Below are 12,738 nucleotides of genomic sequence, written 5' to 3'. Positions count from 1 at the left end.
GGAGGAAACAGACATAGGTAGTCTGAAAATAGCTGTTTTAAGACTGCAGGGAAAAGCAAAAGGTAATAATAATAGCATAAGTATAAAACAGAGCAGCACTGATGCTGTGTGAAATGTCATCACCGATATGGCGTATGAACATGGAAACAGCCCCTGAAGCAGAAGGAAGGGACCAGATTTCAATCAGTGGAGGAGACGGTTAAAAAAAAAAAATGCAAAAACTGAAAAAAGAAAAAACTTATCTTCTCTATGCTTATCCTAACCATTCAAGTTAATGCCACAACCTTCCCTGACCCCTAGACCATGTGCTCCCCCATGTCACTTACACATTTATTAGGTTTATTGCTTATTGTCTGTTTCTTGTGGCAGGATTTTAAGCTTTTTGAGAATAGAAATCTTTGTTTTGCTCACTGATAAAACATCAAGGGCCAAGAATAATGCCTAGTATATAGTTGGCACTCAATAAATCTCTGTTGCACCAATGACTTATAGAGTTACCTGAGGGAAGAAACCAGAATACTAGGTACAGCAGGAATAATTAAATATTAATGTTAATTATATTAAATAAATATTAAATATTAAAATTAAAACGTTGCTGATTTAAAATAAATTATTTAGGTGAGCAGATTAATTGGGCTCACTGAACTACAGTAAAGGTAATTAAAATGCATTAGATATCTACACATGTTCTGGAATGTCTTTAAATAGAAATTCTTTAAAAATCTTATCAATATGCAGCCATGATAATATAAAAGTTACCTACAAAAGAATAAAAATCAGACAAGCTTCACATTTCCCATCCTAAAAATGAAACTAGAGAAATCCACAGAGCAATGACTCCAAGATATTGATGAGAAAAGATTGTAGCCCAGTAGTCCTAAATACAGACAATGATTGTCATTCATGGGTGAAAACAGAAAAACAACCTCATGTGCAAAATCAGAGCTTACCCTACCCTTTTACCCATCCTGATTGTTACGGTTTGATAGTTTGAATATGATTTGTTTGACCCCTTAAATCTCACACCGGAATTTAATCCCCACTGTGGCAGTGTTGGAGGTGGGGCCTAGTGGAAGGTGTTTGGGTCACAGGGACAGATCCCTCAGGAAGGACTGGTGCCATCCTTGCAGCAATGAGTGAGTTCTTGCTTATTAGTTCCCTCTAGAGCTGGTTGTTAAAAACAGCCTGGCACCCACTCCCTACCCGTACACTCTCTGGCTTCCTCTCTTACCATGGGATCTCTGCACATGCTCCCCTTCACCCTCCACCATGAGTGGAAGGAAGCAGCCTGGGGCTTTCACCAGACGCCCAGTCTTCCAATCAGCAGGATCATGAGCCAAATAAACCTTTTTTCTTTAGAAATTTCCTGGTCTCAGGTATTCCTGTATAGCAACACAAACACACTAAGACACTGATGAAACACCAAAAGCCATTCTCCAGATGGATCACTAACAAATCAAAGCACGACATTAATAGTGAAAAAATGATGGTATATAAAGGACTAGTGGTGAGTATTTAAATCAATCAAATACATCAATATAAATAAAAGTAATTGTTGTTAAAATGCTTTAAGACATATCGGAAAAGTCTAAATAAAATATGTGAAAAGCTGTATAATACAAATGGAATAGTTGTATAGTAACAGTCTGGATCAATGTCACCAGACTGGAATAAAAAAAAAAAGTAAGGAAGTGAGAAGAGGGAAGATGAGCAGGGGAAGGAAGGTTATGCTGAGTTACTAGTTGGGCTCAAGGGGAATAAAACTGGATCGTTTAAAAAACAAAGGCTCAATATAGTAATTTGACAAGCTTAAAAGGCAACTCTTTGTACCACTTAAAATAGAATTTTTCTCTTCCAAATTCCTTCAAAAGATAAAATCAAACAAAATAGAGTTTGTATGACAAAACACAAAAAACTGCAAAGAAAATGGAAACAATAAAAGTTAGGATAACAAGTAAGTAAGTAAAGTAAAAAAGTAAGTAAAGCCAAGCATAACAGTTATGGCAACAGGTGGAAACATGATAAACTTATGTACCAAAAGGAAAACACTTTCAGCTTTGGTAACAAACAGATCCAGTTTACAAAAAGACATACCTAAGAGGCGATTTAGAAAGTTTAGAAATAAAATAATAAATATTAATGTAGTGTGAAGACAGTAACAGAAAAACCAGTGGTGCATTATTAATATAATACAAAGGAGAGTTTCAACCATAATCCTTAAATGAGGGTCAAAGAAATATTTAATATTAATCAATGGCACAATTAAGATAAGGATATAATAATCATGTACCTTATGAGCCAAATAATAACATATTATATTAAATAAAGAAAGATCAAGGAGAAATGAAAGGAGATGAAAGAAATACAGTTGTAGTAGGAAAATGTGTTTTATATCCATCAGTTTGACTGATTAAATAGACAAAATGATTTGAGATTTAAACAATATAACTTTATGTGAATGAAACATATTGATTCTTTTATTAGAAATAAAGTGTACATGAATGAACAAACAAAATGTGGTATATATCTGCAATGAAATGTTTGTCCTTACAAAGAAATGAAATACAGACACACACTACAACATGAGTGAACCTTGAAGACATTATGCTGAGTAAAATAAGCAAGACACAAAAGGACAAGAGTTTTATGATTCCACTCATATGAGGAACCTAAAATAGTCAAACTTATAGAGATAGAAAGTAGATCAGAGGTTACCAGGGGCTTGAAAGAGTAGAAAATGAGGAGTTATTGTTTCGTGGATACAGGGTTTCAATTTGGGAAGGTGAGAAAGTGCTGGGAAGGAGAGTGCCTATGGTTGCACAATCGTGAGAATTTATTATACTTAATGCCACTGAACTGTACACCTAAAAATGATTATAGTTTTACATATATTTTGCCACAACAACAAAAAAGAAAAAGGGCCCCCCAAAATAGAGTTGACAACGATTATTTTTGTAAGTGGTGATATTCTACACTCCAAAGAAAACAAAAAAGCAGAATATAATCAGGTCACATCCTATGGTCGTAAAGCAATAAAACTGAATTGTAGGTAAATTTAAGCACAATCATAAAAACAAAATCTTTGCCAGCTGGAAAGTAAAAGCAATGTTCTAGATGACTCTTGGATTTAAAATAAAATAAATACTTAGAAACCGTTGAGAAATGTTGAAAATACATGTGAATAATACTTAATAAAATATAGAAAGGATATACTCAAAGACTTAGTAGCATTAGAGAATTTCAGTTGATTACTTTAGGAAATGTTTTTAAAAATTACTTGATAAAAATTACTTATTTATTTATTTATTTATTTATTTATTTATTTATTTATTTAGTGAGACTGGGTCTCACTCTGTCACCTAGGGTGAAGTGCAGTGGCATGATCACAGCTCACTGCAGCCTCAACTTCCTGTGCTCCAGCAATCTTCCCACCTCAGTCTCCCGAGTAGCTGGGACCACAGATGCACACCACTATGCCTAGCTTTTTTTGGTATATTTTTTGTATTTTTTTGGTAGAGACAGGTTTTTGCCATGTTGCCCAGGCTAGTCTCGAGCTTCCAAGCTCAAGAGATCCACCTGCTTTGGCCTCCCAAAGTGCTGGGATTACAGGTGTGATGAATACACATTTATATTTTAAAAACAAATACCCTTGGTCAACTAAGAATGTAAATATGTTTTCGTGACCTAATAAAGCCTCCTTTAAAACAATGGACATCTTATTGTACAATTGGGCCTAGTAGTTTTCCCTTAAAAATCAAGAATAAGAAAAGATTTCAACCACCACTTATTTAACGTTGTTCTAGAAATACTCACCAATATTACAAAACAGGAGGTAAAAATGAAAGAGTCCTCCTAAAGAAGGAGACAAAATTAACATGATTTGCAATTAAAAATCAAAGAGGGTATACTTAAAAGAGTCGTTTATTTGATGGAAGCATTTAATGTGATGAACAAATAAAAAGTAAATACACAAATAATAACTTTCCTGAGTACAAGCAACGAAGGGTTATAAAACATTATAGGAAAAGATGCACTCAGAATAGCAACAGACAATATTAAATACCTATAAATCATCTTAACCAGAAGATGTGTCTTTCAGTAAAACAACTACAAAACTGTACTAAGAAGAAAATTCTTTAATAGACATGTTCAGAAATGGGAAATGGTTACACAAACTCTCACAAGGAATGAATTCTCTCCAAAATCATTTGCAGTCTCAAAGTGATTCTAAACAAAATCCTGATAGAACTATTTTTGGAACTTAATAAAATTCATATTAGTTCCTCTGGAAAAATGAAAGCAAACAGACAAGAATATGTAAGAAAATCTTGGAAAAGAAAGGGGAAACTTGCCCTACAGACGTTAATAATTGGAATAGTGCGGTACCAGTGAAAAGCCTCAGACCATTGGAACAAATAAAATATCCTGAAACAGACAGTAGTATTTATAAGAAATATATTTATAATAAAACAATAGGAAATGAATGATTTGGAAAAATGAGCTCTCTGATAAAAAAAATCAAACTGTAACTTAATATTATACCAAAATAAGTTTCAGAAAGGTGAAAGATTTAGTGTTAACGATTAACTCACCTAAAGCTAGAAAAATATAGTTAAACACTTAACTGACCCCTGGAGAGAAATGATTGAGAGATTTGAATACATAGGAATATTAAAAATTCAGTGTATTAGAAAATAAAGCAAACAAAAATCAAAAGCAAATTTGAAAGCAGATGTGTAACTTAGCACATGGATAATAAATAAGAAAACTTTAACATCCCAACAACAATAACAAAAAAGGGAACAGACATCACAGGCAATACACTAAGGAAGGAATTGACTAATTAACCTATAAGAAAATGTTTTTCCTTTGTAAATTCCCTGGGAAATTGTAATTCATCATTATTTACCATGTAACATTTCTAAGAGTTCTTTCAAAATTAGTATTTGTGAGAGAATTATAAAGAGGAAGATTCATGAACTAATGGTAACATGATAAATCTGAACAACTGTTGTGAAGATAGTTTATTGGTATGGATCAATAATCATAAATATTTTTCTAACTTTAACCAAGTAATTAATTCAACTTTTAGAAATGCATACCAAAGAATTGCCACAGATACACAAATATAAGGAACCTATTTAATTTAATTTATAAATATCTCAGCATGTATTTGAATAATGAAAAGTCTATTTTAAATATTTATTAGTTTAGCTTACACTTGTGTGTTTAAAATACATGTTGATGCATTTTGTTTTTTCCCATTCCCATTTAAGTCTCATTCCATTTCCTTGTATTTTTTACATCACTAGTGTCATTTTTTTGAGTCCTCTACCAATTTTTCAAGGGTATATCATCTTCAGTTCCAATTGAACGTACAGCCCTTTTTGAATCTGTGTGGGTTGCTGTCTTGGGGAATTTTACTGCAAGTCACAAATATTGATTCACATGATATTAGAAGTGTTGTTATTTACCTTTTTCCTGGGGGGTATATTTTTATCTCAATAAACCACTTCCTGTATGAGTTTTTATAAAGCTCTTTAAACTGCTTGTTTACAATGACATCCAATAGTTGAAATTATAAGCTTACACCTTCCAAGAATAATTTCTAAATCTGTATAAAATTTATTTAACTACTTTTGTCAGGTTAACCTAAAAATATCTAAAACTAGCATTGATTGAGGTCGTTTAAAGCTGGTATGACTTCACCAAATGTTACTGTTCATTGAAAAGAGAGTAATTAAAAAGTTGTCTTATGGTACAAAGGGTTTGTTGAAAAAAAAAAAAGGAATAACTTTCTTTTTTATGAGAGATAATTTTAAATTTAAAGAACAATGTTGCCGTATATCGGAATATATACAGTAATCAGACATGGCACAAGGATTTATATTCAAGAGTGTTTGGCCGGGCGTGGTGGCTCATGCCTGTAACCCCAGCACTTTGGGGAGGACGAGGCAGGCAGATCACCTGAGGTTAGGAGTTTGAGACCAGCCTGACCAACATGGAGAAACCTCGTCTCTACTAAAAATACAAAATTAGCTGGGCATGGTGGTGTGTGCCTGTAATCCCAGCTACTTGGGAGGCTGAGGCAGGAGAATCACTTGAACCCGGGAGGCAGAGGTTGCAGTGAGCTGAGATCATGCCACTGCACTCCAGCCTGGGTGACAGGCAACAAGAGTGAAACTCTGTCTAAAAAAAAAAAAAAAAAAAAAAAGGTTCATTGAAGCATTATTTTAAAACAGTAAAAAACTCAAATGTCTGACAATTAAGAGTACTAAAATTAATTGTTATACTTCCATCAAACTTAATATCATGTAGTCATTAAAATTCTCTGTTAAAAGAATACTTAATAATTTAGGGAAATACTTACAAAATAGTAAGTGAAAAAATGTGGAGAAAATATGTATATATTTGTATGTATGGAAAAGAAAAAACCGAGGAGAAAAAAAATCAAAATATTTTGGTGATTATCTTTAGACTCTGATATTTGGCGTGATTTTTATTATCTTCTTTCTACTTTTTTATCTTTTTAAAGTTTTTTCTCAGTGAAAATATACACATTCTGTAATTTAAAAAAACATTTATCTTAAATGTAAATAAAATACTCTACAAATTAATTACTAGTGTTATCTTAACCCAGTAAAGACTCTATTGCTGTCATTTGCCATGTTGAATAAAGTATTATAGTCACTACTTAGAAACTCCATGAACCATGTAGAGTGCTTATCTATGACTGATACTGCTTCATTCAACTACTGAGCAAACAGGCACAGTGTCCGGTTCCCCATCTAGATCAGTGGTCTCCAGCCTTTTTGACACTAGGGACCACTTTTGTGGAAGACAATTTTTCCATGGATGGGAGGGTAGGGGATAGTTTTAGGAAGACTCAAGCACGTTACATTTATTATCACTTTATTTGTATTATTATTACATAATAATATATAATGAAATAATCCTATAGCTGACCGTAATGCACAATCAGTGGGAGCCCTGAGCTGGTTTTTCTGTGATTAGATGCTGCCATCTGGGGATAATGAGAGATAGTGACAGATCATCAGGCATTAGATTCTCATAAGGAGTGTGCAGCCTAGATCCCACACATGCGCAGTTCACAATGGGGTTTGTGCTCCTATGAGAATCTAATGGCACCGCCGATCTGACGGGAGGTGGAGCTCAGGTGGTAATAATGCTCACTCGCCCGTGGCTCACCTCCTGCTGTGCAGCCTCCTTTAGCCTGAACTAGATAGATGAGTTTTGAGTAGATTAAAAAAGGAAGTAGGGGGTAGGGGAGGCTGGGCAGAAATAAACCTGAGGCCTGGGCCCTGTAGCACTCATGTATATTACTGACTCCATTTTGGCCTTTTCTCACACATGGTGCTTTTTTCACTGCTCTGTTTACAGTCTTTTTTCGTGGACCACAACAGTCGAGCTACCACTTTCATTGACCCCCGAATCCCTCTTCAGAACGGTCGTCTTCCCAATCATCTAACCCACCGACAGCACCTCCAGAGACTCCGAAGTTACAGCGCTGGAGAGGTAACCCTCCCTACACCCCACCCTACTGTTCACCGGTCACAGTCTCTGCCTCTTCCACGGGGGCAGAACAGTTCTTTAGTGGCTAGGATCTAGGGTTGCCTGCACTGGAAGAGACTAAGCCATATGCGCCCTGCTCTGTAGAAGAATGATGACCGGGACGCCCACTTAACACCCCAGACCTTCACCCTGTCTCTACTAAAAAAAATACAAAAAATTAGCCGAGCGTGGTGGCGGGCACCTGTAGTCCCAGCTACTCGGTAAAAGGTAACTGTCTTCAGTTACCTTTTCTGCCTTGCCTTTTGTCCCACACAATCACCACTACTAAAAACCTGTCTAGTTGAAAGGAAACTGAAAATGTAATGTCAGGAGATCCCTACACTTATAGCTGGAGCTGTGCCTCCTGAGGCCTGTCACGTGTGAATACATGGAACTGCTATGTTATGTCGGACTAACTTTAAACTTCTACCTCTCCATAACATCCTAGAAAATACTTCAATAATGTATCCATGGACTAGAAACTAGGGGCAATTAAGCAGGCCACAGGAAGTGGTGCTCTATTCCTACTCTATTCCCACTCTACCATGTGCTCTTTCCTTGGCAGCATTTTGCGGCTACCATGAAGGGCTAAGCATCACTTCATTGCTTTTCTGAATTAGTATCTATATCCCATATTCTTCCTGTCCTTCTTTCTTGAGCCAAAACTCAAAACATAGCTCTTTGTTTGCTCCTGATCAGTTCCTGACAATATCATGAGCAAATCTCTTTTTAGGTCCTAACTGACATTTCCTAAGTATCTGTGCCTTCTTTTTGTGGAAACCACCAGGATCTCAAGAGATGTGGCCTCTTAAAACTACTTCCCATAAAACAGCTTTTAGAATTGGATTATAATAAGGTTAAAAAATGAAAAACATGGTGTAGGAAGGAAAGGAATATATGTGTATGTAGGTGAGTGAGTTTATGTGTATGTGTGTGGGTGTATGCATGTGTGCGTGTGTGTATGCATATGTGTGTGTGTGTGTATATATATATATATATGGAGAGACAGAGAGAGAGATACTTATATCCCACAGTGAGTCATTCCAGGGAGAGCCAGGGAGTTTCTCTCCAGAGAAACTGGGAAGATAACAAATCACCCTGCAGCCACCTCCTCCAGATAGCAAACATAAGTCTCAAGGGAAGAGCCTATTGTTGATGTATTGGCACCAGTTATTTACCACTTTTTCAGAAGAAGTCCTCTGTATACTCTGAGAAACATAACTGTTTCCAACCAGTGGCATTCATGGCTTAATGCCAGTGTGATAAAATGATTTTTTTTTTCATGGAGTCGTCTTAAGTATCATTGTTTCAGGAGACTGCTGAAAGCATGCTAAATCTTTCTTTCTTCATATACATAAGGTGTATGTGACCAGGCAGAGAGGGAGTGCTACACATCCCTGAGCATTACATAGGTGTCAGGATTTACTAGATGCAGATGTGTTCACAGACTACAGAAAGCAATGCCCCAGCTTCCCAGTTCAACATGGATAGTCTCTCTCCCTGGTGGCATTCGTGTAACACTCCACAAACTACAAGGTGGATTGTCTTGAAATTATAGGGAATAAATTCAAAATTCTTCATGAACTTGAATATACCATTTAAATTTATTTAAAACGTTCAAGCTCTTTAATCTCATTAAGAGAATTTCAGTATCCACATAGGGTAACTACATGTGATAAAGTAGCTGAGTACTGCAGACAGATTCACTGCCAATAAAACAAAAACTTCAGTTGTGCAAGATGAATTCCCTAAAATACAGATCTCTTACAATGACAAGAAATTAATCTGAAATGTAAATAGTTAAAACCTTTCTAACTGAAATAACAAGACTGAAACCATGGACACCACTTGCATTACCTGTTTTAAAACATGTGTTTGATGGGATTGAATAGCCTAAATAGAGTGAATTTAATATCATTTAAATCATTAATATCATTTGCGATAACATGTATGGCAAAGTGCATCTGTATCAGTTAAGATCTAGCTGGGGCCGGGCGCGGTGGCTCACACCTGTAATCCCAGCACTTTGGGAGGCCAAGGTGGGCAGATCACAAGGTCAGGAGATCCAGGTCATCCTGGCTAACACGGTGAAACCCCGTCTCTACTAAAAAAAAAATACAAAACATTAGCCGGGCGTGATGGCGGGCGCCTGTAGTCCCAGCTACTTGGGAGGCTGAGGCAGAAGAATGGTGTGAACCCGGGAGGTGGAGCTTGCAGTGAGCCAAGAGAGCGCCACTGCACTCTAGCCTGGGCGACAGAGCGAGACTCTATCTCAAAAAAAAAAAAAAAAAGAACTAGCTGGAAGACTCTAACACATACGATGAAAGGGCGTTGCTGTGCAATAGCCATCTGTCTGCTTCCTAATGCATCCACCCTGACTGTTCGTCACATTTCCAAACCTCATCCATCCCTGTGCCCATCCTCTCTCTTCTGGTAGCTTTTGACTGACACAAGGGGACACTAAGAAAAGCAACAGAGAGCGAAGCCAAGAGGCAGAGGGTATCTGATCCAGAGGCAGTGCACCAGAGAAAACAAAGATTCAGTCTCTAAGAAAATAAATATGTGGTTCCTCCCACTGCAAGAGCTCTTAGCCTAGGGACAAGGAGACAGAGGGACTCTGGTATCAAAATAGAGGGGAGTGGGTGGTAGGAAATGTTGACTGCATTTGCTGTGATGTGATTTTGCTCAGTGAAAATTGATTCCATGCTTGGCTTGCTATGAGCACTGTGGAATGCAAAGTATGAGACAATCCCTGCCTTGGAGAAGTTTGTATTCCATTTTTGAAGCCAGGCCAAAAATACATACAGAGTTAAGTAACAAGAGAAATCAGAATATGGTTGAGTGGCAAGAGAGATGTTAGGATAAGTGCCGTAAAAGTTCAAAAGAAACCAAAGAAAAGTATCTTTTAAAATAAGGTACCTGGCATGCCTGTAATGCAAACACTTTGGGAAGCTGAGATAGGAGGATGGCTTGAGCCTAGGAGTTTGTGACCAGCCTGGGCAGCATGGCGAGACCCTTTCTCTACAAAAAATTTAAAAATTAGTCGGGTGTGGTGGCTTGTGCCTGTGGTCCCAGCTACTTGGGAGGCTGAAGGGAGAGGATGGCTTGAGCCTGGGAGGTAGAGGCTGAAGCAAAATGTGTTCACACCACTGCACTCCAGCCTGGGCAACAGTGCAAGACTCTGTCTCAACAAAACAAAACAAATAATAAAATAAAATAAGGTACCTGACTAGAACTTGAAAACTGGTAGAATAGCTACAAAGGATGGGGAGGGGAAGCCTTACAGAGCACAGCCTAAGCAAAGGTGCAGAGGTCGGATTGAGAAAGGCTCACAGAGAGACAGTGACTAGTTCAGTCTGAGCTGAGCAGCAGGTCCCCGCTTGCTGTGCCTTGGTTTTCAGAAAACTTTAGCGCTGCATGGAAGAGTTGGAACTTTTTTAAGGGGCCACTGAATGAATTTGAGGAAAGTAATTGAATCACCCATTGTTTCAGGGTGAAATAATCTCTAAGACACATTTTGAGAGATAAGGAAAGACTCTTGGCATTTGGGGCAGGACAATTCTCTGATGTGTAGAATCGTCCCATTACATGGCAGGACGTTTTTTTCCTGACCCCATCCATTAAATGTCAGGAGTGCCCCCACTTCCCTAGTCATTATGACAAAACAAAACAGAACAGCTCCCCAGCACTTCCACACACCCATAGATGGTAGTATTACCCCAGTGGAGAACCATTGTTTTACAGTCTAGTAAACTGAAATACCAAGAGCTCACTTCACACAGGGAGTTCAGGACCACAGCTCAGGTTTCCCAACAGCCATCCATGCAAACTCATTTTTTCGTTGTTGTTGTTGAGATAGAGTCTCGCTCTGTCACCCAGGCTGGAGTGCAGTGGCACAATCTCGGCTCACTGCAACCTCTGCCTCCTGGGTTCAAGTGATTCCCCTGCCTCAGCCTCCCAAGTAGTTGGGATTACAGGCATGCACCACCATACCTGGCTAATTTTTGTATTTTCAGTAGAGACGGGGTTTCACTATGTTGGCCAGGCTGGTCTCGAACTCTTGACCTCAAGTGATCTGCCTGCCTCAGCCTCCCAAAGTGCTGGGATTACAGACGTGAGCCACCATGCCCGGCCACAAACTTGTATTTTTAAAAGAAGACCATGAAAGCCAAGAAGAGGAAGGGCTGTGGCAAAGAGGGATTCGAGAGAGGCCTGCTGGAGACCACTGCCACAATCAGATGGAAGGGGATGAGGCCGAATTGAGGTGACAAAGAGAGAAAACAAAAGGCAGCCCATGGGGAGAAGCCTCAAGGAAGTCGGGGGGGTGTGGAGGAAAAAGTCACTAGGACTTCAGTCTGCAGACAGGCATTCCAGCTCCAGCATGTCCACAGAAGAGCTAGGTATCAATCATTGTTCATTCCTCCCCTGCTAGGGACCCCAGCTTCCTCTGCAAATGGGTGACCACTAACATGTGTTCCAGCTCTGTGATTCTCAGAGTCTGTGGGGCTTGATTCCACGTCTTCAGGACCGCGTAACTATGAGTCCCATTAACAGCACAGAGCTAAGAGGAGCAGGAAAGGCAGGAAAGGAGGATGGCAGGTTTGTCTTTAGACAAGTTGATAATGTGTGTGAAAAATAGCAGGATATCTGATTAGATATGACAGTTCAACAGATGGAAATATGAGACTCAGGAATCATCAATGAATGTGGTTATTTCCAAAGTCCATTGTTTTTCTGTGTCCTGTATCACAGGCAACAGGGAATTAAGCTATAGGTATTTCTTAGACCACAACTTACAAGTGTGGGTATTTTCTGTTCACCTACATAAGCCATTCTCTTGAGTGTTATTCAGCAGTTGATTTTTTATAAATTGCATGTAAGGACAAAATTAAAGTAAGTTTCTATATTAAGGATCCTAAATGGTAAAATGTTTTTCTCCAAACTCCAATGACAGATTATTAATAGAAACGTTGGTAAAAATCTTTTGGATTGTCCTTTACCTCACCTGGAAAATTTTCAGATTCCTGAAAGCAGTTATTACAAATAAAGGATTTATACATAAAAAGATTGTTATTTGACACTTTGACTTGCATTTTAATGTGGAGGCATATCTGTCTGCAATATATTCAAGCACCAGCAAAGTAGGGCTTACCTCTCCTCAGAATG

The 12,738-nt window shown here is 38.0% G+C and overlaps 1 protein-coding gene across 1 annotated transcript in view; it reads left to right on the top strand.

Annotated features, from left to right (window-relative positions):
• The window catches only part of HECW1 (HECT, C2 and WW domain containing E3 ubiquitin protein ligase 1), a 252,853-nt gene that overhangs the window by 162,187 nt on the left and 77,928 nt on the right, over nt 1-12,738 (top strand). Inside the window, exon 14 of the mRNA XM_007981511.3 lies at nt 7,402-7,536. Coding sequence (XP_007979702.2) covers nt 7,402-7,536 — 135 coding nt within the window. The remainder of the gene's footprint in view (nt 1-7,401; nt 7,537-12,738) is intronic.

Source organism: Chlorocebus sabaeus, chromosome 21, assembly GCF_047675955.1.
Source record: "Chlorocebus sabaeus isolate Y175 chromosome 21, mChlSab1.0.hap1, whole genome shotgun sequence".
Taxonomy (NCBI): domain Eukaryota; kingdom Metazoa; phylum Chordata; class Mammalia; order Primates; family Cercopithecidae; genus Chlorocebus; species Chlorocebus sabaeus.
The sequence above is the reverse complement of the archived record's forward strand: the minus strand, read 5'-3'. Positions and strand labels throughout refer to the sequence as shown.